This window comes from Coccomyxa subellipsoidea, assembly GCF_000258705.1.
Source record: "Coccomyxa subellipsoidea C-169, whole genome shotgun sequence".
Classification (NCBI taxonomy): Eukaryota; Viridiplantae; Chlorophyta; class Trebouxiophyceae; family Coccomyxaceae; genus Coccomyxa; species Coccomyxa subellipsoidea.
Genome location: NW_005178039.1, coordinates 2864452 through 2889113, shown reverse-complemented (window position 1 = coordinate 2889113; position 24662 = coordinate 2864452). Strand labels below are relative to the sequence as shown.

At 53.6% G+C, this 24662-nt stretch overlaps 7 protein-coding genes across 7 annotated transcripts; 3 read left to right on the top strand and 4 right to left on the bottom strand.

Annotated features, from left to right (window-relative positions):
* Window positions 1-213: 213 nt before the first annotated feature.
* COCSUDRAFT_40785 (hypothetical protein) lies at window positions 214-1977 on the bottom strand (the record flags this gene model as incomplete). Its single annotated transcript, XM_005650074.1, has 5 exons — window positions 214-768; window positions 935-1101; window positions 1251-1581; window positions 1676-1749; window positions 1935-1977. 5 exons carry the CDS (start codon window positions 1975-1977, stop codon window positions 214-216), a joined length of 1170 nt encoding a protein of 389 aa, XP_005650131.1.
* Window positions 1978-2740: 763 nt separating this feature from the next.
* COCSUDRAFT_8072 (S-adenosyl-L-methionine-dependent methyltransferase) lies at window positions 2741-3643 on the top strand (the record flags this gene model as incomplete). The annotated part of the gene is made up of 4 exons (XM_005650073.1): window positions 2741-2938; window positions 3078-3215; window positions 3353-3446; window positions 3573-3643. Coding segments are annotated over 4 exons (501 nt in total), but the record flags the coding sequence as incomplete, so codon positions are not given.
* Window positions 3644-4046: 403 nt separating this feature from the next.
* Window positions 4047-8712, bottom strand: COCSUDRAFT_65318 (glutamate 5-kinase; the record flags this gene model as incomplete). The annotated part of the gene is made up of 12 exons (XM_005650072.1): window positions 4047-4811; window positions 4968-5073; window positions 5301-5420; window positions 5581-5699; window positions 5879-6116; window positions 6323-6482; window positions 6660-6888; window positions 7131-7321; window positions 7526-7654; window positions 7774-7938; window positions 8123-8392; window positions 8677-8712. The coding sequence occupies 12 exons, from the start codon at window positions 8710-8712 to the stop codon at window positions 4625-4627; spliced, it is 1950 nt and encodes a 649-aa protein (XP_005650129.1). The 3' UTR covers window positions 4047-4624.
* A 367-nt stretch (window positions 8713-9079) lies between these two features.
* On the bottom strand, window positions 9080-11880 carry COCSUDRAFT_22780 (malate dehydrogenase). Its single transcript, XM_005650071.1, has 7 exons — window positions 11276-11880; window positions 10970-11128; window positions 10677-10846; window positions 10413-10535; window positions 10133-10324; window positions 9806-9997; window positions 9080-9634 (listed from the first exon to the last, which is right to left on the bottom strand). The coding sequence occupies exons 1-7, from the start codon at window positions 11427-11429 to the stop codon at window positions 9542-9544; spliced, it is 1083 nt and encodes a 360-aa protein (XP_005650128.1). The 5' UTR covers window positions 11430-11880; the 3' UTR covers window positions 9080-9541.
* Window positions 11881-12049: 169 nt separating this feature from the next.
* Window positions 12050-19495, bottom strand: COCSUDRAFT_65316 (P-loop containing nucleoside triphosphate hydrolase protein). The gene is made up of 24 exons (XM_005650070.1): window positions 19219-19495; window positions 18945-19116; window positions 18763-18840; window positions 18516-18621; window positions 18279-18415; window positions 18028-18153; window positions 17684-17869; window positions 17336-17497; window positions 17012-17171; window positions 16613-16851; window positions 16364-16496; window positions 16160-16237; window positions 15872-16023; window positions 15560-15743; window positions 15256-15409; window positions 14993-15107; window positions 14623-14805; window positions 14367-14483; window positions 14099-14253; window positions 13715-13928; window positions 13276-13477; window positions 12903-13154; window positions 12536-12723; window positions 12050-12405 (listed from the first exon to the last, which is right to left on the bottom strand). Exons 1-24 carry the CDS (start codon window positions 19341-19343, stop codon window positions 12334-12336), a joined length of 3690 nt encoding a protein of 1229 aa, XP_005650127.1. The 5' UTR covers window positions 19344-19495; the 3' UTR covers window positions 12050-12333.
* Window positions 19496-19938: 443 nt separating this feature from the next.
* On the top strand, window positions 19939-21195 carry COCSUDRAFT_13329 (tetraspanning membrane protein; the record flags this gene model as incomplete). The annotated part of the gene is made up of 5 exons (XM_005650069.1): window positions 19939-20044; window positions 20173-20338; window positions 20459-20703; window positions 20831-20916; window positions 21064-21195. 5 exons carry the CDS (start codon window positions 19939-19941, stop codon window positions 21193-21195), a joined length of 735 nt encoding a protein of 244 aa, XP_005650126.1.
* Window positions 21196-22234: 1039 nt separating this feature from the next.
* Window positions 22235-24473, top strand: COCSUDRAFT_65315 (hypothetical protein). Its single transcript, XM_005650068.1, has 6 exons — window positions 22235-22373; window positions 22480-22573; window positions 22726-22840; window positions 22967-23090; window positions 23195-23343; window positions 23561-24473. The coding sequence occupies exons 2-6, from the start codon at window positions 22512-22514 to the stop codon at window positions 23996-23998; spliced, it is 888 nt and encodes a 295-aa protein (XP_005650125.1). The 5' UTR covers window positions 22235-22373; window positions 22480-22511; the 3' UTR covers window positions 23999-24473.
* Window positions 24474-24662: the final 189 nt, after the last annotated feature.

Genomic DNA, 24662 nt, shown 5'->3' with positions numbered 1-24662 from the left:
GACATCCATTTTATGGGCACTACTTCATAAAATCCAGAAGAATCCTAAGATTCCAACTCTCTCAATGCCTTGCATGCAAACCACCAATTTTCCCACTTGACAAGAGTCGGCACAATCCATCACAACTGGACAACGAGCCCCTGCAGGCAGCTGAGCACAGTGCTGAGCAAAAGTGCGCCGGTCGATACATCATGCTACCATGCATATACGTGGTCAGCGGCCGCCAGAGGCAGGCACCCGGATGACCCTCACATCCGGAGGCGGAGCGGATCCAGAGCCTGACGAGGCCGGCACAGTGATGACTTCCGTGCCTGGCGGGGGGGCGGCAACCGCTGTTGCGGGCGAGGCAGGCACTGTGGCGACTTCTCCAGCAGCCGGGGACACCACATCAGTGGAAGGAGACGCTGCGACCACACTGACAGGCCCAGCAGCTGGGCTGGCGGCTGCGACAGCCTCTGCCACAGGGGTCTCAGGGGCTTTCGCCACCACAACATCCCTGAGAATCTGGGGGGCTCTGGCGAGAGCGTCGGCGATGAGCGTCTCGGGGGGCTTGGCGACTACGACCGGGGTGAGGGGCGCTTCAGGGGTGGTGGTCGGTCCGGCAGTGAGGGGGCTGATGCCGATGCGGCTGAGGACATCGGACAGTTCTTGTTCGAGGTAGTGCGGGATGTCGGAAAGGGGGGTCTTTTCCTTGGCCAGCTCCTTGGGGTCGAACACGTACAGGACCTCCGTCTTGGTCTCGCCAAAGCTCTTGCTGATCTCGCACTCCTGCGCGCACACCCCACATGAAGCATTTGTACATCAGGTTCTGAGCCCCTCAACACGCAAATGTTGCACTCAGCGTGCCCTGCATTGCTGTCAGTAGTGCATAACAGTGAGCAAACTGTTGAGCAGGAAGGAACATAGAGATTCAGGGAATGCAGTGGATGCTCACCTGGCCGACAAATTTGGCGGCTGAGATGTATGCAGATGTGAAAGTGGCTGGTGTCCTGTCCAGGGTCACGGATGGGCCGACACAGTGGATGGCCCCATCCTTGCTCAGCAGCTCCTTGCCATCAAAGGTGCAGTTGCCCAGCTCAAATGTCAGTGTGAAGCCAGGACCTGCAGTGCAATAGATCAGGTTGCAACTCTTGAGGGCTGAGCTGCCCTTAGCCCTGTAAGAATGCATGGCAATGTGACTTGCTGTACAAAGTGCTTTCCAGCGCATTTGTTTTAAAATGCATATTGTTGTTAGAGGAATGTTATAGCACCTGTGAGGTTTGCAGGGACCTTGGCAGGGGGTGTGTACTCGGCTGGGGTGCAGTATGCGTCCTCGTATGTTCCATACAGTGACTTCACCTGAGCCACTGCGTCCTGTGCCGACTGCTGGATATATTTGGCACCGTTTGCGACCTGGCCGATGACCGGCATTGAGGAGTCTGTGATCTTGGCGTACACGGTGTTAGCTGCATCCAAAGCCGCCTTGATTGTGCTCTCTGTGCTGCCCACAACCTCTGCTGCGGTCGATGTGATATCAGTGTTGGCCTTTGCTTTCAAGGCTCCTGCAGAGTTGACGGTGTCTGTGAAGGTCGAGAGGACGTCCTGTGCAGACAAACAGTTAGTCACATGGTAGTGATACAACAGAAGGCGTCGAATGCTGGACCACCAAAAGGACATGGTCGTGAGGAGAGCGAACCTGCAATGTCTTCTGGTAGTTGTCCATGAGGCCCGAGGCAATCTTTTCCACATTGGGGCTAGCTCCAGACAACCCTGCCCAAACACCATTGTGGCTCGTTCAAGGCTCGACAATAGCTTGTGGAGTGTGCGTGCAGCAATTGAATCCATGTCGTTCGGAAAGGAAACGAGGAGTGCACCGTCCATTATGACTTTAAGGATTTCATTGCTTCCTGAAGTGGCATCTAGAAATGTTGATTGTCCATTGGAAACCGTTGCACAAGCGAGCGCGAAGAAAGTTGCGGCAACCAACACCCTCGACATGGCTTCCTATTGGAGGAAACCTCGCCACCCTGTTTGATGCTAGCAGAATCTGCTATTTGTCGAGGCGAACACAATGAAGCTTCCTTTCCAGAACTAACTTCATGGCTTTGCAAACTTGGAAAGGAATTCGATGAAACGAGGATTCACCTTTGGAGCAGACGACCGGCTGCGGAAGCTGCACCGCCAGCGGCGGAAGCTGCGCCCACCAACTTCAATGTATTTTTAAACTACAGAGAAGTAGAAGATGGGATTGTCAGAGGAAGTGTAAATCTCTTTATTGATTGACAGAAAGCAAAGAAGTAATGTGGCGTTCAGCCTGCAACAATACAGTGTGTTTTAGCTCAAGATTGCCACATCGCATTCGATATCCTCAGGTGAGAATGGAATTGTGCTTGCCATCAGCTATTCAATCTGAACAAATTTAGATCCGTTTCTGACACTTCAACAAAAAATGGCATGTACCTCCATATCCCCCTTTTCTGATGCACCCGCTTCGCTTCCACCAGGGGCACACTAGAAATTTATCTGCCTCAGCGTCGCTGCAAGGCAGCAAGCTTCTGCAGGAAGCAGAGGCGTGGCCAGAACTTCCACTGCACGAGGCAGTCTACGGGAAGGTACTTGGGCCGAGAGTGCACTCACTCCACCTGTTGGCTGTTGCCTCTCATTCACTTACTCAAAACCGTTGAATGAATCACCACTTGATCAAGAGGTGTATCAGTCAAATGGACCTGACTTCTTCTGGTGTGTTTACCAGACAGAGGGAGTGCGCTGCCGCCAGCATGTCAACCCACTCAAGAAGGAGCTGCAAGTGCCGCTTGCACCTCCGGACTGGGGTGCCATCTACCCGGACACAGCCCGGCCCCTCATCGTGGATGTGGGGTGCGGCAGCGGGCGCTTTGTCCTGGCGCTCTCTCGCAGATTCCAGCGTCACAATCTGCTGGGCCTGGACATCAGAGCCAAGGTCCGCGCCTGTACATGTGCTTTGTGATGATCACTTTCCGTTGACAAGGCCTGTGTGCTACCGGCTCAGGGAAAACTCTCTATGTGCAAGTACTCATAGAGCTGTAATAATCTGTTGAGGAGCAAAGGCCTGCGTCCAGCTGATGGAGAGGGCGAATGAATGGGCCAGGATTTTGGAGCTGCAAAACAGCGTGCATTTCATGATGGCCAACGCCACAGTGTCCCTGGAGAGCATGCTGGCCACGTATCCAGGGCCCCTCAGCCTTGTCAGTATACAGGTGTGGGACCCTTTTTGACACTGAGCCAGCAGCTGCAGATTCACACATGGCATTACGTACTCATCTTTTATCTTGGAAGATGCCATCTGCTCTGCATCCACCCAGTCTTTCCTAATGATGTCACCGCATCGCTGCAGTTTCCGGATCCTCATTTCAAGACGCGACACAAGAAGCGACGAGTGGTGCAGCCGCAGTTGGTGCGCGCCATTGCACGCATGATGCCCACGGGAGGTGCGCGCCCTGTACCTATCCAATCTGCCCTGCAATGAGCTCAACTGGCAACATTGCTGTCTCCTTGCTATCAATATTTACAAATTTGTGAGGATGCAGCCAGTTGAAGAGGTGTCTTGTGTGCAGGGCGCGTGTTTCTGCAGTCAGATGTGGAGGAGGCGGTTGCAGCCATGCACCACATGTTCAGGCAGCATGGGAGGGCAGAGTTTGATGTGGATTTGAGCGGTTCTGTGATTAGTGAGGAGAGCCTGCTGCAAGAAATTGACATCAGCACCTGCGCCTCATGCGCATCAGCAACAGAGATCAGCAACAGTGGGCTTGATTGTGCCTCCTCTGCAGGCAATACATCTGACTTCAGCTCGCAAGAAGGTGCTGAGCCGACAGGGACGTCTAGCATAACCCAGTCATCAGATCATCAACCCGCAGATGCACAGTCCGATGCTGATCCTCAGCATCATAGAAGCAGTGAAGCTCATGCATCTGCCAGCATTTCAGCGACAGATATGGAACTCCACGAGGAAGCAGATCCCGAGCAGATGACCATGGAACCCATTGAGTGGCAACCTGTAAATTCCTTGGTGCGCCCACCTACATGTGTTTCTGGTTGCGTTACAAATCATTTGACAGCAATTCTGACACTCTGACGCTCAAAGCCTGCATGTAAATACACAAAGCTAAAGAGAAGCTTATCCCTCTCCCACTAAGTCACAGTCTGCATGCAGGGTGTTCCTACCGAGCGGGAGATTCACACATTGCAGGAAAGCGGACAAGTTTTCCGCAGCTTGTTCAAGCGCAATTGACGATGCTAAGACTGCAACAATTTTCTGTAATGAACGTGTCCTACATTTCAAGCTTGCCCATCCAGAAGACCTACCTCAAAATCCGATCCTGAACGTGAAGTACTATTACCAGGATAAGCACAGGACCCTCTGATTATTCTACAGTCTCGCACAGAACACAATCACGCTCAATAAGATGGGCCTCAACAGCACGAATGAATCTTGTACTTCAGGAAAACAAAGCAATGATCTGAGCAAGGAATCGTTCAAGGCGCCCTTTTTTTTGTTTGCCTTCTAAGACAAGCATACTGCTTCAAGGCATATTGAGGAATGGCATGCACCTCTTGCCCTGCACCCAACTCCCTGCCAAACATGCTGGGAGCCATAGTGCTCAGAAGCTCATCTGGGCAGCCAGCCGCCATCACTTATGTCGCATGAGGCTGGACTGAGCGCATGCATCAGGTTGAGGGCATTGCTGGATCCGTGCTGGCGGCCCCGGACAACCTTGACGGGGATGTCTCGCCCCATCGAGGGCCTCCACGATCCACTCATGGCCAGGCTCCCTGCGCTGCTGCTGCTATCCCGCCTGACATGCACAAACATTTTTAGTTTTCAGCGAGAGATGTGCATGTAATGTACACGCCCTGCACCTCTGGAACAGTAGGCATGCTGGCCAGACTAAAAGGGGCACTCAAGGTGTGACCAGCATGGAACGGGGACTGCAGGAGCGGATGCATTGTACCTGTTGCTGAAGGGAATGTTCACACCGGCTGGTTCACCGTCACGCTCCAGGGCAGCAGCTTTGGAAAGCTGCGCCTTCCAATCCTGGAACTCTTCATCCCCCGGCCCTGCTGCACCACATTCCACACATCTTAAAATGCAGTTGCACCGCCAAAGATAATACTGTAGTACGAAACATCTGCTGAAGTGGCTTCCACAACGCGTGGATGCCTCTGACAGGTGCCGCTTATTTGCCTTCTCAACTGGCAACAATAAAATGCACAGAAGAATCTGCAAGGTAGGACATGTGGCTTCAAAAGCTTGATTGCATGCATGTGCCTACGCGTGTGCGAACCTGCCGCCTTGGCGTCACGCTCCTGCAGTTCCCTCAGCCGCTGCAGCACATCCCCCTCGCCTCCCAGTGTGCTGTTGCCCTGCCAACTCCCTGGGATCAGTTTTCCAGGGCTGAATGGCCCTGACAGGCAGCACAATGGCACACTTTTGAGGCCCGTGCACTAGTAATCATGGCTCCTTGACAATGCCTAAACTCCTGGCAAAATCAGCACTGAACCAACACCAGGGTCTCAGCACAGTGGAGCATGGGCGTGTGACACCGGAGGGAGTGTGGATCTCACCAGCGTCAAAGACGACGTTGTCATCAATCCTTGGCAGCACATGCACGCGGCTCGGCACAGAAGCACTCTCGCCAGACCACAGCGCACCGCTGCCACCGTCAGCCTTGCGCTCCCTGTCCCTGTCATCAGACCCCAACCCCTCAGTCATATGACACTGAAGAACATATGTAACCTTCAAAAGTAACAATGGGCAGCCAATACATTCCACAGACAGCATCGTAATAGTCCACGCACAGGAAGCTTGCGGGGTTTCCTTCAAGAAACTTTCAAGAAACCAAGTGGAAGCACTGGCGCGCACCGCAGGATGGCTAGCCTGGCGCCAAGATCGTCGGATCCTGGCCTGCCGTGCAGGGGCAGCGGCCGGGGTATGAAGCTGAAGTGGCTGCTGCCCTCCTCCTGCTCGGGGTCCCGCCCAAAGCTGTCGTTGATGCTGGCCCTGCTGCCCTCGGCGTCGGCTGCCGCGATGCCTGTAGAATTGTCTATGGAGGCCTGCCTCTCCTGAAGGTCCGCCTCCTCGCTTCCTTCCTCATCATCCTCTGCACATATCATCGCAGATCAGCACCAATGCTACTTATTTAGACCCCAAAAGGTGCCGAAACATGCCCAGTGTGGTATACATACCTTGCTGATCCATTATACAAGTGCCATCTCACATCCTCAACGCCGCATGCTGAATGTTGGAGTCTCAGGTATAATGCAGCACTATGCAAAACAGGAGCATGCAGAGTTGTGGACAAGGTACCTTGTTCCTCCTCCTCCGCTCCCCCTTGCTCTGGCAGGGTGGCCTCCGAGAAGTTGGCCTGGAAGCGGCGCTGGGACAGCAGGCAGATGTTGTCCCTGTGCACAATCTCCTCCTCTCCCAGATAGCCCAGCTCGCTGACAAATTCCTTGGACGACTTGCCCTGCACCACCCCCACAATACATATATTGTTTTAGCAAATGTCATGCCACACGGAAATGTCAATCCTGAAAGGCAAGTCGTGCAGCTAGGAAATCTGGCATGCCAAGGACAATTCCAAAAGCATTCAGAGGACACAGAGCTGGGAGAGCCACATAGGGAACAGGGCCTCAACAAGCACCTTGATTTGATCAACCTCAGCGGCGGAGTAGTTGCAGAGGCCGCGGCCGAGCTCGCGGCCGTCGGCGTCGCACAGCTGCACGGCGTCCTGCGCGTTGAAGTCGCCCGCTACGGCCACGATGCCGGCCGAGAACAGGGACTTGGAGCGCTCGCACACCGCCCGCACCGCACCGGCGTCCAGCCGCACCGCGCCCTTCACCGGCACGCTCAGTATCCAGCGCTTGCGGCCCCTGCGCAAACAGCCACAAGGTGTTCTGTCGGGTGATGAATTTGGATGCATATCACAACATGCTTCTACTCAATGAGAGCAGCAGTGCGGTGGAGTTTTGACTGTTCCGGCCCTTGACTCATGCACGGTGTGAGGTACATGCACAGCTGTCAGGCGGTCTGAAAGGAAATGCAAGATCCACGAGACCACTTGGAGTGGGAAGCTATTTCGGGAAAGTTCAGGACGTAGTGCAGGGCTGCGCACTTGAGGGCTTGGAGGTGTGGGTAGAAGACGGTGCCGGACTTTTCGCCGCGCAGGATGGCAGGGATGTGCTCGGGGAGCGACCCCTGGCAGATGACCATGTGGCAGCCAGCCGCAGTGGCCAGCCGCGCCGCCGTCAGCTTAGTCGCCATTCCCCCTGTGCCCCATTGTGTCCCTGGTACGCTCGTGTCCACCTGCACATCCCACGCATCTGCTGGTGCCACAGCCTCGGGACATGCCATTCCCACTGGTGTGCAACTGTCGGATGTGACTCTGCAGATTGCAGCAGCTTGCCAGAGAAGAGCAGGCGCTTGTGGCATGATGAAAGACAGGTATGGCTTGGGGTGCAGGGTTCCAGTAAGAGTGGGGATACAGCAAGCGGGGAGGTGTGTGCTGACCTGTAGGGCGGCGATGTCATGCACTTCATGGATGGGTTTCGCGGAGGGGTCTGTGGATGGATTGGCCGTGAACAGGCTGGGCACGTCTGTCAGGAGGAACAGCCAGTCCGCCCGCACCAGCGTTGCAACCTGGCACAAAACACAAACACATGAGCCCACAAACACAATATGTAGGGTTCTCTGCAGACCACTGAGACTCCCTGCACGCAAACTTCCTGCAATAAATATGCACGCACGCAATTGCTTACCTGGGCAGAGAGTGTGTCATTGTCGCCAATTCGCAGTTCCTCAACAGCCACTGTGTCATTCTCATTGACAACGGGCACAGTGCCATAGTTGAAGAGCTCCGTGAAGGTGTTGCTGGCGTTCAGATACTGCCCCCGGTTGGCCAGGTTGCCCAGCGACAGCAGCACCTGTGCACATGTCTGCCCCACACCCACAAATGATGTCAGCCATGACCTCTTGCCACCTTCGTTCTTCACACCGGTTCAACATAAGCACAGTGGAACTGCCTACACTGCAGCGTCAAATCAGATGCAGCAGCCAAATGCACGGGAGCATTCATAGCCAACCGGACATCTGGCAGGTCGCTCTCACCAGGCCCAGCGCAGAGAAGAAGTCATCATAGAAGCGCATGAGGTGGACTTGGCCCACGGCGGCGAGAGCCTGCTTCTGCGACAGCTCCTTGGGGCGGGCAGAGAGGCCCAGGCGCTGTGCGCCCACCCCCACAGCACCGCTGCTGACGATGACCACTTTGTGGCCGTCTGCATGCAGGTCGCGTACCACCTCGCAAAGGCGTGCGAGATTGCTGAGGTTGAGGGTGTTCTGCTCCGGGCGCACCAGGCTAGAGGTGCCCACTTTGATCACCTGCAGCCCAAGAAGCCCAATGGGATTTTGCGGCTGCCAGCCTGAACCCAAGTGATACAACCAATATATGGGACTGCACAGCCTTGTGCTACAATTTACTGAAGTCTACGAGATCTTTGTACGCGGCTTCAAAGCGCATTAATCCAAGGATACCACAGTAGCCATCGAGTGGTTGGGTTCCGAACTGCAGTGGCCATGTAAGCTCACTCCTCATCTACCCTTCGCAGTGTGGAAATTGTGCACTTTAAGCATCCAGGACTACCATGATGAGGGAATGGGCGCACAATTGTCAGCGCAGTCGAACCACTGCGGTCCTTCATGATGTCTGGCTTTGCAATACTACAGGCGCCGAGATGTGGCCCCGAGGTGCACTCTGTTGCCAATTACGATGTCCATCGACCCTATCTGTGTAATCACACGTTGCTGGAGCGTCAACCAAGACTTGGACTCTGGTTGGAACCCACGTGAACACAGTCTGACGCGGCCCTGCCCAAGCTGCCCAAAAATTGCCCAGAATTCTGTACCAAACACTCCTACATGCAGATGAAACATCGAAGAATACAACTGGCAGGCATGTTAATGCACGCCATACGATGGACCATGCCCTATTCACCAGGATTATCCTTATGATAGCCGCTGCACAGGCTGCCTGGCCTCTTAGGCTTTAGCCAATAAGCATATCATAATGCTATATGATTATTATTATTACAGGTCGGCAAACCCAAAGCCAGAGGCCATAGGGCATACACGCAGGGCGTCTGCAGCCACATCTGCGGGGCCTTCATTAGTCTGCAGCTTATATGATATGCTATATTATATAAGCTTACAAAACTTGTCAGCGTGCTTCAAGTTGTGCAGAACCTTGACATTTTGAATCTGACTGGAAGCGTAAGCAATCATGGACACTCAGTGTACTTCACAGGTACACTTGGAACATAGCACACAGAATTTTATCCTTCATCATGATCACAGCTGTGCCCATGGCGCGGCGCCCGCGCTGGATGAAGCGAGATCGTCTATGATAGCCCACGACCCAGGGTCCATTATATGATATCAATAGCTGTGATCCTCTTGTACATGGTAACTGTGTGGCTAACACATACATGTGAAGATTTTTGTCTCAAATATAGTCCCTGATCCAGGGCCTCATTAGAAGAACTGCTCCGCCAGCTCACACTCCTCCTGCAGCTCGATCACACACCTCTGCAGCTCGTGCTGCAGGTGCTCGTCAATGTCCAAGCCCTGCAATTTCAAGAGCAATTTTAGCTGTGCGCGCATCCCACTGTGTAAATGGCAGCCCTGCTCTCCAGGAAAGCTGATAGCTGGCAATCAAAGCATGCCAAGAGATTGAGAAGGTGCAAAAAGTTGTGCTCAGAAAATAGGGTAGTGAAGAGGTTCACAGCTGTTGTGTACCTGCACGATGTGCCACTCGCCGTCCTGGCATGTGACAGGGAAGGAGAAAGTGAGGCCCTCAGGAATGTCGTAGGAGCCATCGGATGACACGCCCATCGACACCCACTCCCCATGTGGCGTGCCCAGCAGCCAGTTGTGCATATGGTCACAAATTGCTGCTGAGGCTGACAGCGCAGGCGTCAGGTTCCTTGCCTGCGTCAGCCACACATACGCTGGCTTGACCACAGACATTGAGCTTATGATTTATAACCTTGCTCGTGCCAATATCCTTAAGCAAGTCGATGGTTGAAAATTTCAACTTGAAACAGAACGAGTTGCTCTCAGTACCAGCAAGATGGCATTGCCGCGCTGCTGCACAGAGGCTGCCAGCTCATCCATGAACTCAGGATCCAGCACTTTGTCCATGGGCACACTCCTCACAGTCCCATGCTGCGCATCAGGCACTTGCAGCGAGCTGGCATTGCCCCACACAACCACATTCTTCACCTCGCTCACGGGTATGGCCAGCTGCTCGGCCACCTGTAACATGCATGCATGCCACCATCAGTAAGAGTATCAGGATATCCAATCGCGTCCTGTAAGGTGGCAGGAATGCATGGCAGCGCACCTGTGCGAGCGTCCTGTTGTGAGCCAGCCTGGAAAGTGCTGTGATGTTCTTTGGGTCAATGCTTGGAGCCTCTCTCCGCAGAATTGCTGCACTGGTGTGTGCTGGCGAGGGAACAATGACCACCTGCAGATTCAATGCGCATATTCATCTCGTGCTCAATTGGCATTCAGCTGTCGTGCACAAAACGTCGGGAAGACAAGCAGATTCAGGTATCGAGTCGGTTACAAATCTGCAGTTTGCCAATTTGCCTACAGGACTACTCACTTTCACATCCCTGTTGGCATGCTGCTCAAGCGCTGCGCCTATCGAGCGATACAGGTCAACAGTGCGAGCCATGACCTGTTCACGGCCACCGCCCGGCCGCACTCCACTCAGCAAGATAGCCACATCCACGCCTTTGCAGGCCTCCTCCAGATCCTCAAAGATGTCTACTCCTGGAGATGCGATGAGAATGCTCACCATAACATATAGATACACCCAAGCAGCGGTGTGATGACAGCGACACCATCATTGTGGCCAGCATGCAAGAAAATGTAGCATCACAGCAGGAAGGTCACCTCTCAGAAGGCTAGATGCTGCATCCATAAGTTCCATCTGCACTGCATGAAGGTTCTGCTGAGCTGCCTCTGAGTCATGCATGTGCAAGAACACAGGCCTCTCAAAGCCGCACATGAGCCCTCTTGCAATAAGTGGCGCCAAAGCATATCCGATTTGACCTGAGGAAACAAGAGACAGCTTATATACGAGTGACAAGGTGCAGCAGCAAATGGGAGCTTTTCCTGCACCTCTCCAGCTTGACAAGTACATCTGAGACAAGCGCGAAGGTCTTTGTTTCCCCTGCATACGTTGATATTGCAGATTACCTGCAGCTCCTGTGATGAGAATGCGAAGGGGTGTCCGAAGAGGTGAAGGCTGAGCACTGTATACAGATGAGTAGACGTACACAGTGCTGAACGCTGTTATAGCGCCAGCAGCAGCTGCGCATAAATACTTGATAATGCTGAAGACCTCAGCCATAGGTCGCGGTCCCTTAATCCTCTTAGAGTCGCAGCAAGTACGATCTAGCTGATTGGTTTTGGTCAGGAAAAGTGAGGTCGAAGAACATCAAAGCTATGGAGCAATGCGAAGCAGCCGAATATACTGATGTTTTTCCTCAACCTACCACACTAGTGATGTCTACATATGAGACTGCACAACCCCAAGGATCGTGTCGACTGGATTCCTTCCGTGGGCGTCAGTAGGCGCAACGCATTTCAAGGCGACGGGGAAAGCCAAATTGATTGGGTCAAGGTATCTACAAGAACATCCTATCGAGCATAATAATTTCTTCCTGCCCTTCCGACATGGATAAGAACAAACGATGCTGAAGCCCTACAGGATTTATCGAAGGATCACGGGCCTGAACGTCCTACAAACCGTCGCTTCCTACCATACGCTGCCAGAAAGATGGAAATGCCCTCCAGCACCTTCTGAGCCTGCCATTTGCTGCCAGTCTTGAGCGCACCTTGCTGAGTGCCTAGTCAGGTGCAGGCATATGAAGTCAATCTTGAAAAATTCTTGACATTCGCAGTCGAAGTCCATTGATGCCAGGCAACATTAGCAAGACAACATTGATGCAAGCAGTTTCCATCAAAAATGACAATATTCTCTTATTACAGGCCAGATGCAGTGTGCAACTTGCAACACTGCTTGAGCTTGGCTGACTTCCAGCCATGGCCAGCGCGCTGCCTTCTTCAGATCAATCACATTCCAAGTTGGAGTCCACACAGTCACTGTAGCAAAATTTGATGCCAGGGAAGAGCACTACAAGTGCAGGCATCGCTGCTGGGCCCTCATGTGCCACCTTGCCACCTGTGTGCCCCTCTCAGGTGGCATACAGGCCGCGCGCAACAGACACATACAAAGTACAATGCATAATTTGTCACTTATTCCTTTCCTGCAGAACCTCTTCATGCAGGCGCGCCCAAATGTTGTCCAAGCGGCCCGTCTGCCCCTGGCGGAACACACAGATATCAGTTACAAACCTTCTCTGTATGATACCGACCTAGAGTGCTTTCAACACCACTCAGCACAGCAAATATGCCTCACACCACAATAGTAGTGTGCAGCTCATGGGACCACACCTTTCGCAGCCAGGCCCCCAATTCAGGCCGCAGGAAGTCAGCGTCTTCGCTCCACTGCGCTGCCAGCTGCCGTCTGCTACAAACCTGCCGCCTCGCCAGTGCTCCAACCAATTCACCCACCCGCCGCTCACCCTGGCTCTCAGCTGCCGCCGCCTTGGCCGGAGACGCCGCCAGCACATCCCGCAGCTCTGCACAGCTCAAGAGCCAACGCAGCGTCAGCAGAGTCGCTGGGAGTAGATTTTATTTGGACTGCTTCAAGCAGTGCCGAGACAGCGCAGCAGGTGACAGACGCACTTCTTGCTTCACAGATGCGGACGACCTGTGGTGAAAGGAAGATATTGCAGCTAAATTTGGAATGTGGACCAACCTTCAAGAGCGGGCAGCACCCTCCCAGCCAGCAGGGCAGCAGCAAAGAATCTGGCCTGCAGTGTCTTGTCCAACAGCGGCTTCTCTACAGAAGGCAGCGGCCAGCCGTGGCGCCCAAAGGTGATTGCATGTGTGGCAACCACAGCGTCTGCTGCCCGGCTGTAGTGAGGTGCTGGATCATCTTGTGGCGCAGACAGCTGAACCAATGGCTCTGCAACGGTTGATAGCCAGCCAGCCTCCACCTCGGTTACTCCTGCACAGTCATGAAACAGAAAGTAAGCCGCTTTCCCGGCAATTGTGTCTCTGCAGCAAATCGCAGGCCATAACGTTTCCAATATAATTCTCACTATGAGGATGGGTTGCGCTTGTCTCACCAGTCATGTAGGGGCGCTTCTCCGTCCGCACGATCTGTGTGTAGGCCACGAACTCGGGAGCAGCCTTGGCCATTGCTGACTGTGGGTGCATGAACACTTGCTCGTCCAGCGCATTTGGGGTGTACCGCACGGCACGGCCGCGGCCCTTGTTGCTGGTCGAGTGCTCCTGCACATACTCAATGGAGTGCACGCGGCGGGAAATCTGCACACAGCACATTTTCAGGTCACTCCTGCCGCAAACATGGTACTCTGATCTCCGTACTGGCGCCCAGCAGCAGCGACACAATTCAAGACATGCAGACTGGAATCTAATCCCACTTGCTGTCAAAATTAAGACACTGCCACTCTTCGATGGCATGCACACTCCCTCATCTCTGTCAGGCCTGATATCCATGCCCTGTTCAGCGCCCTGCTCAAGAATTGAAGGGGAGCAGGATACCTGGTCGGCCCAGCCTGCCGCGATGGCGCGCTGCAGCTGCATGAGGACTGTGGGGGACGGCTTGTCGAGGGTGTCCGCACTCCTGAGAAGGTCCTGCATCGCCGTACCGGCACAGAAGGCGCCAATCTTGTCGCCCATCTGCTGCAGCAAGTGGACCAGCTGCCTGTGCAGGGCGCAGGCTTCGCGCAGGTTGCGCGAGTGCAGGTATGTATCCCTGCATGCACACCACAAGTTTGCATGCTTGTCATGAACGGCAGCAACCCAGCTCATTCACTGCCTCGTGCAATTCTGCTAGATGCTAGTGGCAGACTTATTAGATAGTTCTTATAAGAACGTAAGAACGAAGACTCCGCAGGATATATGGGTGGGACGTTGTTCACTCACCTGCAGAAGCCCTCCCTGTCGGGCGCATTCACATATGCACAGAAGGCTGCCAGCGCACTCAGAACATCGCTCCGCGCCACGCGCAGGCGGTTGTGAGCAGACTTTGCTGATTGCCGTCTCCTTTTCATGCTGTCTTCACTCTCTCCCTCCTGCGCCTGCAGGCCAATACAGAGCAGTCAAGAGCCACACACCTTTTTGGCAAATTTCTCAGCCAAGCCAAAGTCACCTTGATTTGAGTATAATAAACAAACACAAGTGGATCCCTCACCGCAATACCATCAATGTGGACAAAAGGGCTCTCAACGCTGATGATAGCTGCCAGAGCCACAGCGTAGGTAAGTGCACCCCCAGAGCGCTTCTTGGAAGCTGATGTTTCCTTTGCCACCTGCAGCAGAAACAAGTCTGTTCTGATATGTTTGTTGAAGTCATTCACAACCAGATTAAGATTTCACTTGATCATGGAATTCATCATGTTGAGCCTTATCAAGACTGTGATTGAGAAGTTAGCAAGTGCAGGTTAGGACAGGTGAGGTGCTTGCCTGCAGGATCATGCGAGATGGGCGGGGGTTGAGGGGCAGCACAGCCATGGCCTTGCCCAGGTCTGTGAGCGCTCCTTGCGAGTCCAAGGCTCCCAGAGCCTGCAGGCAAGTCTGCGCGGCAGCCAGGGCAGCCCTGTCTGGCGGCGTGGGAAAGGGGAAGTTCGTGACCTGCGCGCGTGCATGCACAGTCTCATCACAGCCACACCAGTTTGCAGTCTCATTGCAGCCACAGACCAGCCCTCTAAAGATACGCAGAGCCTCTTTGTTGCATGTACCTCGGTATCAGGTCATCAGGGTGGAGCAGTTTTTGTGGACATGATCAGGCTGGAGTGATGGGGGCGAGAAATTGGCAGACCTTGTCGATGCCCATGGCCTTCATGACCAGGGCGACTCCCTCAAGCGGCGTCCTCAGCACCTCAGGGTCTCCATGCTGTGGGAAATTGTCGTGGAAATGCGCTGACGAGTACAGCCTGACCAACAAAACATCACAAAAAGTGAGGAGTGGCTGCACCAAATCCTGCACTTGCATGCTAGCTTTGCATGAGAAAAGGAGACAAAACTAGCAATCATGGAACGAGAAACCTGACAAAAACTAAATGGCAAGATAAAGGGGTAAACCTGTAGGAGTGGCCGGGCCCAGTGCGGCCAGCGCGGCCGGTCCGCTGCTCTGCGGATGCCTTGCTGATCCAGCTAACCTCATACTTTGATGCTGCCCCATGTGAGTCCATCACCTTCTCCTTGGCCCTACCGGCATCCACCACATACCGCACACCTGCGCAATGGGTAGCACTTTCAATTGGCGACCGAGAATAAACCCTCAAATGTCAGGTGAGCCGAGCGGAAATATTGCAGAGTCTATCCAAGGTGCATCAGTTGTGTGCTAGGCTCCATTGCATTGTATCAGGATGGCCATCAGACAGACCTGGGATGGTGAGCGATGTCTCAGCCACATTGGTGGCAACGACTATCAAGCGGGCACCCTCCGGCACTGCCCCAAAGACCGCAGCCTGGGCCGACCGAGGCAGCATGGCATATAGCGGCAGCACATGCACCTTCCCGGGACCATCTGACTCCTCCGCTCCTTTCAACGCCCCCAGTTTGGTCCCCTGTGTTTAGCACACTCTCCATTGCAACTTTGACTACACTGATTCTGCGGGATGCCCTTTCTGTACTCAAAAATGCGTTTGGTGTGAAGCGTATATTTCCCAGCAAAGCAATGGGTTGGAGGACAGACCAGCTGAGCATTCAAGCGCGCTTCCGCGGCTGCAATCTGCTCGGGAGTGAAGCCGTCCCCACCCATTATCACCACATCCTCCTCATCTTCCAGAGCTTCCTCCATCTCAAAATCGTCATGCACCGCATCCCTCCCCTCAAAGTCAACATCTCCTGCATGTCAAGGGCAAATCAATTGAAGCATGTTTAGCATTCTTGCATTGCTTGGTCCCTCGTATCCCTTAAGGGGGATACCAGCACGCGTGTGCATGCAAAACAATGCCTTTCCAAGGATGTATGTGTGAAGCACCTTGCTCCTCTGCTTCGTCAGCACCAAAGGCATCTGCAGCCTGCCTGGCATCTGTCCCTGGTCCAGCATCATGGCGCCCTGCAAGGACCATCTACATCAGCTCATGGCAGGAGATTTCCTTTCTCTTCGAGGGCAATCGAGGACGGCATGGCAGAGGGATTTGCACATGTAGGTGAACAACATGAAGCAAAGCTTGAGGGTCACCTGCTGGCTGAGCCGCACTGTGCTTCGGATCATATTTCGACCGCAGCCTGCGGCAGAGGTATTCCACCTCCCTCTGCCCAGTGAGGAACACCAGGATCCCTCCTGGCGGCAAGCGCTCATGAATCTGACACACCTGCGTCAAGACCTCACTCTTTACTTCTGAGCACCACCTCAACCCACCCTTATCACCCCTTGAGGCAAAGCACACAATGTCTCTTTCCAGAAGGTTCCAGCCGTAGCAGCCTTCACCTTGCCAAAGGCGTTTCCGACATAATCATGCAGCTCTGTCCGGCGCGCAAAGTGGATTGTAACCGGGTACTGTCGCGCTGGCACCCGCACGATAGGGGGCGGGGTTTTGAACAGGTCAGAGTTGGCGGCAAAGTCCTCCACGCGCAGCGTGGCACTCATGATGATCAGCTTGAGCGGCAGAATGTCTGGCTTCTCGGCGGCAAGCTTGTTGCGCAGTGGCAACATTCGCGACAATAACCCTGCACGCAAGCCCGCTCTGATGATGTTTCCCAAACCCAACGCATATTGCAACTTATCTGATAAGCACAACAGAGTGAAAACTTCTGCCCAAGCCATGGAAGGAATCTGGATAGCAGTGCTATACAGAGCATCAAGCGCACATAGAGAGCAGCAGCCTACCAAGGAGCAGGTCGGTATTTAGGCTGCGCTCGTGGGCTTCATCAAGAACGAGGACGCTGTAGTCGCGCAGCAGGAAGTCAGCCTGCAGCTCCCGCATCAGGATACCATCCGTCATGAACTTCACGGCTGTCCCCGGGCCCACCTTCTTGTCGTACCTCACCTGCATGGCACCACAGGCACAGTGCCCTCAACATGACCACAACAAACATACAAACCACAAGGAGGAACCCTACCTGTACTTCAATGGTCTTCATATAGGCACCCCACAGACGTCACAGCAGCTTGCATGGCACTCTCAGCAGGAGTGAAGATGGTAAGACGCACCTGGTAGCCAACAGTGGCGCCGATGGGAGTGCTCAGCTCCTGCGCCACGCGCTGTGCAGCAGCAATGGCCGCTACTCTGCGCGGCTGGGTCACGCCAATGCGCCCAGCCCTGTCCAGGAACTGACTGCTGCCATAGCCCGCCTCGTACAAAAACTGCGGAACCTGCAGCATAGCACAAAAACTACCCTTGACACTGGATCTGCATGCTATGAGAATTAACCCTCTGTTCATTCTTGCTTCAGACATCAATCAACCCTCTGTTCATTGTTGCTTCAGACATCTTCTGAGAAAGGATGCTCCTCGCCATTGTCTTGAATAGCCACGAGCATGGATGTAAGGAGCACCCACCTGCGTTGTTTTGCCGGAGCCTGTCTCTCCGCAGAGCAGGATGACATCGTTCTCAGCCACGGCCTCCATGATCTCCTGCTCCATGCCCAGGATGGGCAGGCCGCTGCGCGCGTCCTGCATCGCCTGAGACCGCACCACGCGCACAAACGGCGCCGGCCCGGCATGCGCATGCGAACCCCGCCGCTCCTGCAGAGACACACCACAAATTATGGTTGCCACCATCTACGGGCGCCTCCAGAATACTCTCTCTTTGAGTGTCATCACAGAGCACCATCCTCCAGTGTGTCTGACCGGGGACTAGATCAGAAATTATCAAAGTTGTGCTAGTGCTTGTCAGATTGTACCTCCGTTGCAGCGGCGTCCTCTGCCAGGCCCAGCTCCTGCCGAATGGCCTGGGCTGCACTGCGCTGCTCCTCAAGAGACATGCCTGCCGGTGCAGCTCCAGCATCAGTTTCCCCATCTTCAACCGCCTGCACATGGCCCCACCCGAGATGATCTCAAAGCTCCCTCAGGCCGATCAGATCTGTGAGCGTCTGACAAAAACTTCATTGAATTCCAGGTTAGTGAACAGGACTATATTATTCTGGGAGGTCACCTCTTCGCTGTCCTCATCAGAGGGACTAAGAGGACGCCTGAGGCCTTCGGCACCCCGTGCCTTTGTCTTTGCATTAGGCACTGTCATTGTCCGCGCACGTGGTGCATCATCGCCATCCTCATCGCTCGTTTCAGCATCTGCGGATGCAGTGATGATCAGGCGGGAAAGCAGCAAATCCAGCTGAGCTTTCTGAAGACAGCATGGCCACTGCAAATATGGGATGGGAAGATGGCCCACCATCAGCTTCTGGGCGCTCCACAAGGAGCAGGGAGTCTGAGGGTGCCTCCAGGCCAAGCCGCTGATACGCCAGTGCATTCTTCAGCTTCTGCCGCTTGGTTATCCTCTGCACATACCACCGTCATACATTCAGCTGACCAGACAGGGGCCATCTAGGGACAGGCCCTGCATGTTGTTCACAAGAATTCTGTAGCTTCACATACTGTAAATAACAAGCGTCGCAAGTCATTTTGCATGCACGCCATACCTGTCCACGCCGTGCTGTCGACTGCATGAGTGCTAGGTGCTCGCTGGGCAGCTCATGTTCCGCAAGGGACGCCAAAACCTGCAACAGTCATACTTCAAGCCAGGCACGCCTTCCACTGCCCATGTGACCGGTGCATAATGATCTATGGTCAGGCCAACAGATCCAGAATCTCTGTTGCTCACCTTCCTGCGCTCTACCCGCTTTTCCTTCTCCTCTTGGACCTTCTTCAACTTGCGCTTTTGAGCTTTGCTCAGCTCGCGCGCAACGGCTGCATCTTCTGCGGCTCCAGTGTCCTCCTTCTTTGGCTTTGGCATCAAAAAAACGGCATTGCTGTCGTCTGGTGTGCTGCCCAACCTGCAACAAACACCACAGTACTGAAGACCAGCAGCACCGCACCAGGCCTCTGACGAGATCTGCTGAGGAATATGGTGGAGGGGGTGTTAAGTCAAAGCTTACCTCGCATCCTGTTCTGCATCGGTGTTGTCAACATCCAAGGATTGCGATCCTTCCACAGCTGTGGCTTTGCGCTTGAGGGTCTTAGTTGCGTTTCCCTTCTGCTTTCGCTCTCGCTTGCTCCTCATTGCAGCTCGAAACTCTTCAGATCGCTTATCTGAGTAGCTTTGCTGTCCTTGGCGCCGCGTGACAGAACTGTGCACCTATGGCCGTCACTGGCTCACATCATGGGAAGATCTCTTCCAAGCAAAGCTGGCCATTTCCAGCAGGATCATCTGTGTAACTTAAAGCATACGTTATTGATCGTGAGACGGACAATTAAAGTATTAAAGAGCACCTTGCGGGAAGGCTGAGCAGTGGCCAAACTTTCCGGAACGAGCTTTCGGAGGTTGCATCAATTGATGACTGGGCAGCTGCAGCATGCATGCCTCGATGGAAGTTCAGAGCAGGATCTTGAGCAATTGAAAGTCAATGCGACACCTCCGTGTTCGTCAATTGATTATTTACGATTATCTGTATCACTCTGAGGCATGTTGACAAGGCAAACAATCTATCTCGGAATCCATCATTAAATCACTCTACAAGATGATGGATTGCCCTGGGCTTGGCACGCTTCCTTGGACTGCTTGCAGATAATTGATGAGTTGAACTTGTAATTGACTAAATAAGCAACTGTTTTTGCCTTGTCCCAAGCGGGCTCCTGTGACCGTCTATAGAACAAGAATGGCAAGCAATTTTTTCAGCAGCGTCTTTGGTCAGCGAGCTGGGTCTGACGAGCCACCTGCATCAGTTCTTGCAGAATGGAATAAGTACGCCGGTGATGATCAAGGTCAGTTCTGCCATCGTTGGCTGCACTATACGTAGAATGTGGCTAAAGCTCCTCCATGGTGTAGAATGCAGACCTCAACATGCATATTGTTCCTTATTTCAGCCTTGATGCTGTATCAGTGAACCCAGCTCAAGAAGGCTGTCATGCTGTTGCAGGCGCTTCCTCTTCAGACACTCTTGCCAGTAAAATGGAGGAGGGCAGTGCTAATGTGCAACATTTCCTGGTCAATACCTTCTCCCGTGTCAGCACTGGGGTGCAGGGTGTGGGCCAGTCTGTGGGATCTGGGATCCAAAGGTGCATCATGGTTCCAGATCATCAAATCTCCTTGTACATACCCCCAGCGTGATTTGCCATGGTTTCTCCAACCAACTCTGATTGTGCGTGTGTGCAATGAGTGCATGCTGTGCACTGCAGCGCTCAGTCCACACTGCCCTCCACAAGCCATTTCACATGGTTCCTGGCATTCCTGGCTTCTGGAATCGTGTTCCTGATTTTGGCGTTCTCCCTCTTTTTACCCGTCATCATCCTGGCGCCATCAAAATTTGCCATCTGCTTCACGTTTGGCTCTGCACTCATCATGGGCGCCTTTGTGTCTCTGCGCGGCTGGAAGAGCCAGCTCCTGCACATGTTCTCAGCAGAACGGCTGCCTTTCACAATTGGTGCGGCTTTATCCATTAATACTTGTGCCACTTCTGCCTTTCTGTGCCAGGCAGACAATGGCACAATGGCTTGAAGGTTGTCCTTCTTTGGGCATCTGTCATAAATGTTTTTGTGCTGTCTGCTCAGGATATGTTGGTAGCATGGCGGGGACTTTGTATGCAGCACTGGCGCTGCACAGCTACATCTTGTCGCTGGTTTGCTGCTGCCTGCAGGTCGGATCACCACCATCATCCCTGAGGGCATACTGCCATCTGAGAGTTGATATATTCCTGCTGTGGTGACAGCTTGTTCTGTAATGAGAGCCACTGATGCTTGCATGCCAACACCATGGCTGAATATTCAATTGACTATGAATGCAGGTTGTGGCACTGCTGTACTACACAATTTCCTACTTCCCAGGCGGAACAAATGGAGTGAAGTTTGTGATGAAGATGGCGTTCGGAGCTTTTGCACAGTGCTTGGGTGGTGTGCAGAGAGCAGTGACACGGTAGATTCGTTGAGATCCAACTAGAGGTGGAATGGAGACATCAAAGCAGCATGACATCCTGTTGTAATGCAGCTGCCTAGGCATATACCATGGTGTTGTGTTAGGACTTGGGCAGCGAGCCAGTTAAGTCGAGAAGTTCATAATCCTGGACACTGCTACTCAGTAGGTTGCCAGTGGGAGACTCCGAGAATGTCGAGTGGATGCACCCCGGAAAATAAAAGAGTACAGTAGTGCGGCATGCCGGCCGCGCGCACATCGATGATATTATCATATGCATGCATCATGATGATGCTGCCGGTGCATGTGACCGCCACGGCGCGGCGCGGTAACACATGTGTGTCTAGACCTCTAATATAAATGGAGTATGGATTTGAAGCTCTCATGTTTTGTCCAACAGTGTAGCACCTGGCACCAGCAGAGTTCCACTTGGCAAAGTGTGAAGTGACCTGGCAATCACGTGGTGTGGGCACCTGCCTCCACCTGCCTTTCTCGGCGTGGATTTCTCCCGACCTGTGGGAAGAACTCATTTCGTGTGTGAAGAAAAGTTCTTGGAATTGCTTTAAAAGATCGCTATTTGCTTTACAGTACTACGAAGGAGCGAGAAACCTCGCCTGAACTATATTAGGTTTTTTGCTCCTGCCATGTCAGGGCTGCCACTCTTCAAGAGACGGCTGGCTTGAAAACCGCACGGTGTCATGGCGTCGGTTGATATGTCGCGCCCGTCGCTTGACAGGGCTCATGAGCACACCACGTTTTATTTGCCTGCAGAAAACCTCTCGCAACCCTTCAGCTCCTTTTCCTCTGGCCGTCTTGATACCACGAGGAATCAGGATGCACAGCAAACCTCGCATTATCAATCCCAGCCTCGAGATGCTCCTACAAGTGCTTGGAGGATGCGAGAGAGCAAGGACAGGGTCGTGGCAGCGCAGCCAGGTTCTTCCAGTTTAACAACGTCACTTAGGGAAAGCAGGACCGCGAAACAAGGCATCGATGGAAACACAGGCGGCAGAAGACCTTTAGATCTGGATCTGCGCCCTTCTCAGACCGGAGCTGGAGATGAAAGCACCTTCTCTGGTGAGGTCAGTGACCTTGAGGACTACCAGGATCCAGCCAGCAGCAGCAGCTTCGCCTCTCCATCATACTCATCCGACACATCCGACTTTGCAGATTGTGACAGCGAAGGTGCGACCTGGTGGTGTGCACCTGGTTGTTTACGTTGCAAAGCTTACCTCCAGCCAATGTTCTGCCGTGATATTTGCAGGTTTTGACCCGGTGTGTTCTGGTGCAGTTAACAGCCTGACATCGAGCCAAGAAGATGAGATGGAGGAGGGCCTCAAGAAACTCAGTGCCCTTGCAAATGGGAAGTCGAGTGCAAGCCCATGGTAAGTGCCAGTGCCGGCCTCTGAAATGGTCTAATTTTGCAGGAGGATTCCATGGTAGTGCATTTTACAAATCCATCAGCATATCATGATGCATGTTTCAGTCTCTTTTAAGCTTTGCCTGCCTTCTGATGTGCGCACCACCTGGTGTACAGGGCGCAGAAACTCGAAGAAGAACAGGAGAAGAGGAAGGCGGCCGAAAGAGCTGCTGCAAAGTTGCGCCAGGAGCACGCGCAGCTGGAGCTTGAGCTGCAGCTCATGAAACAGCAGGTGAGCTTTCCAGCACTTCTGATTAATCTGCATGCTCCTACAGCCTGCTTTGTGGACTTCATGATCAAATAAAAATGCTGGGCTTTGCATGATGCACATTCATGAGCATGGCTGCTCTCACGGCAGGCGCGAGCGGAAGCCAAAGCGAAGGAGGTGCCTCCACCTGATGCTACCCTGGACAGGGCCGAGGAAGTCACCGTTGCCAGAACCGTCGCATCCATCTTTGCACGTGTGATCGCTGCTGACAAAGGTGGGCCCTTCGCACTGGCCATCCTTGTGAATGCCGGTCCCAGCCTGCACATTTCGTCTAGCAAAGGACTGGAGGCCTGAAGGAGGTTGTGGGGGCATGTACAGTGGACAGGCAGTGGCAGGGCGAGGTGGAGCTGCTGCAGAGGAGGATGGCGCGCATGGGGCGCATGGAGGAGGCCATCGAGCGGCAGTGCCAGCGCGAGCGCGCGGCCAGGGAGACGCTGCAGCGACGGCTGCTGCGCGGCGCTCTGGCGGTGCGCACTACACCCCTTCTTGTGTGCAGTCCCTCTCCATGAATGCTGTGTCCCCCATTGCGACACCTTGTCTCATGAGCTGCTGCCTTGGGTGGTGCTTTGACAAACATGGCTTGGATGCCAGATGGTAGCCGTTTTTCCCCTGTGCTAGCATGAAATCTGATTCTGTCACTCTACCCTTTTCCACCTGTTGAGGTAGATATTTTGCACACTGCAGGTCGGGTGCGTCGGCGCTGGAGCATTCGCAGCGTACATGGTTGTGCGCTGGCTGCAGTCCCCAGCCAGGTCAGCTCAGCAGGATCTGGCTGGGCTGCCAGATGCCTTGTCGAAGGCAGCACTGCCGGGACCCGAAGCTCACAGGTCCGATGAGTCGTACCACGCTGGGGCGCTGTCTGCGCCTGCCGTGACAGACTCGCTGCCAGATGTCAGCAGGAGCTATGTCTCCACTGCTGACCTCCCGCCGCCCCAGATGATGTCCACAGCAGAGATCCTGCAGCGGACGGATGCGCATGCCAGAGCAGAGGGGTTGTCGGGCATGCAGCTGCCTAGCATGGGGCAGAGCTCTGTCATGGGTGCATCCAGTCCACTTGAGCGCAGCTTGGGCCTCGGATCCCTTGCAGCCTCTGTGTCAGCCTTCCTGAGCCACCTGTTTTAGGAGTCGAGATTGTGACAGTAAGTAATTTTGCCTGTGACGGCAGGGCATGGCCTCTTCGAGATCAGCGTGTGGATTGTCTTAGGTCAGGTTATGGGTTCTTCTGAAGGTCCGAGATCTTGTGTGTCTTGGGCATTGTGGGACGTCAGAGAGTACTTTCAGAATGTTTCTTCAGATTGGAGTGTGATCCGTTCCAGCATTTGACAAACCAGCAGTGGTGTTCAAATTGATGGGTTTGTCGCTTGTATAGATACATTTTTGATGGGTGTACGGAAATGCGTTGCTAGGAAGCCAAAGAATAGAAATTTCTGTGCGTGGGACGGGCTTCCCTTTATGCCTTGTCATGGGGTAGAGAATGAGAAAATATGGGTGTCATGATGGCTGCCATTATTGCTGGGTAGCACTGGCAGTACAGGGCTCAAACATGATTAGGAATTCAGGTTGCTTCAGAAATATTGATGTATTGCAAGTACCATATAAAAATACAATTCTGAACGACCACCTCAATCACTTCATCTTTTCAAAATGACCACCTTTTACAGGTATCATGCATCTGGCTGCTCACCCTCAGCTCTCGCAAAGAGAGCAAGAAAAAGATACGCCTGCATGAAGATCGCTGCACCATTGTTCATGTTGTGGCCTGCCCACTTTCTGTGCCAGAACCATG

Coding starts and splice junctions, on each gene's coding strand:
- COCSUDRAFT_22780 (XM_005650071.1), bottom strand. CDS start 11,429: ATGGCTGAGGTCTTCAGCATTATCAAGTATTTATGCGCAGCTGCTGCT. Junction 10,325..10,412: donor ACAACAGGACGCTCGCACAG/GTGCGCTGCCAT, acceptor TGCATGTTACAG/GTGGCCGAGCAGCTGGCCAT. Junction 9,635..9,805: donor GCGAGTGGCACATCGTGCAG/GTACACAACAGC, acceptor TTGAAATTGCAG/GGCTTGGACATTGACGAGCA.
- COCSUDRAFT_65316 (XM_005650070.1), bottom strand. CDS start 19,343: ATGAGGAGCAAGCGAGAGCGAAAGCAGAAGGGAAACGCAACTAAGACC. Junction 18,154..18,278: donor CTGATGAGGACAGCGAAGAG/GTGACCTCCCAG, acceptor GGCCATGTGCAG/GCGGTTGAAGATGGGGAAAC. Junction 16,852..17,011: donor AAATACCGACCTGCTCCTTG/GTAGGCTGCTGC, acceptor GCTTGCGTGCAG/GGTTATTGTCGCGAATGTTG.
- COCSUDRAFT_65315 (XM_005650068.1), top strand. CDS start 22,512: ATGGAGGAGGGCCTCAAGAAACTCAGTGCCCTTGCAAATGGGAAGTCG. Junction 23,091..23,194: donor TGTGATCGCTGCTGACAAAG/GTGGGCCCTTCG, acceptor GGGCATGTACAG/TGGACAGGCAGTGGCAGGGC. Junction 23,344..23,560: donor TGCTGCGCGGCGCTCTGGCG/GTGCGCACTACA, acceptor TGCACACTGCAG/GTCGGGTGCGTCGGCGCTGG.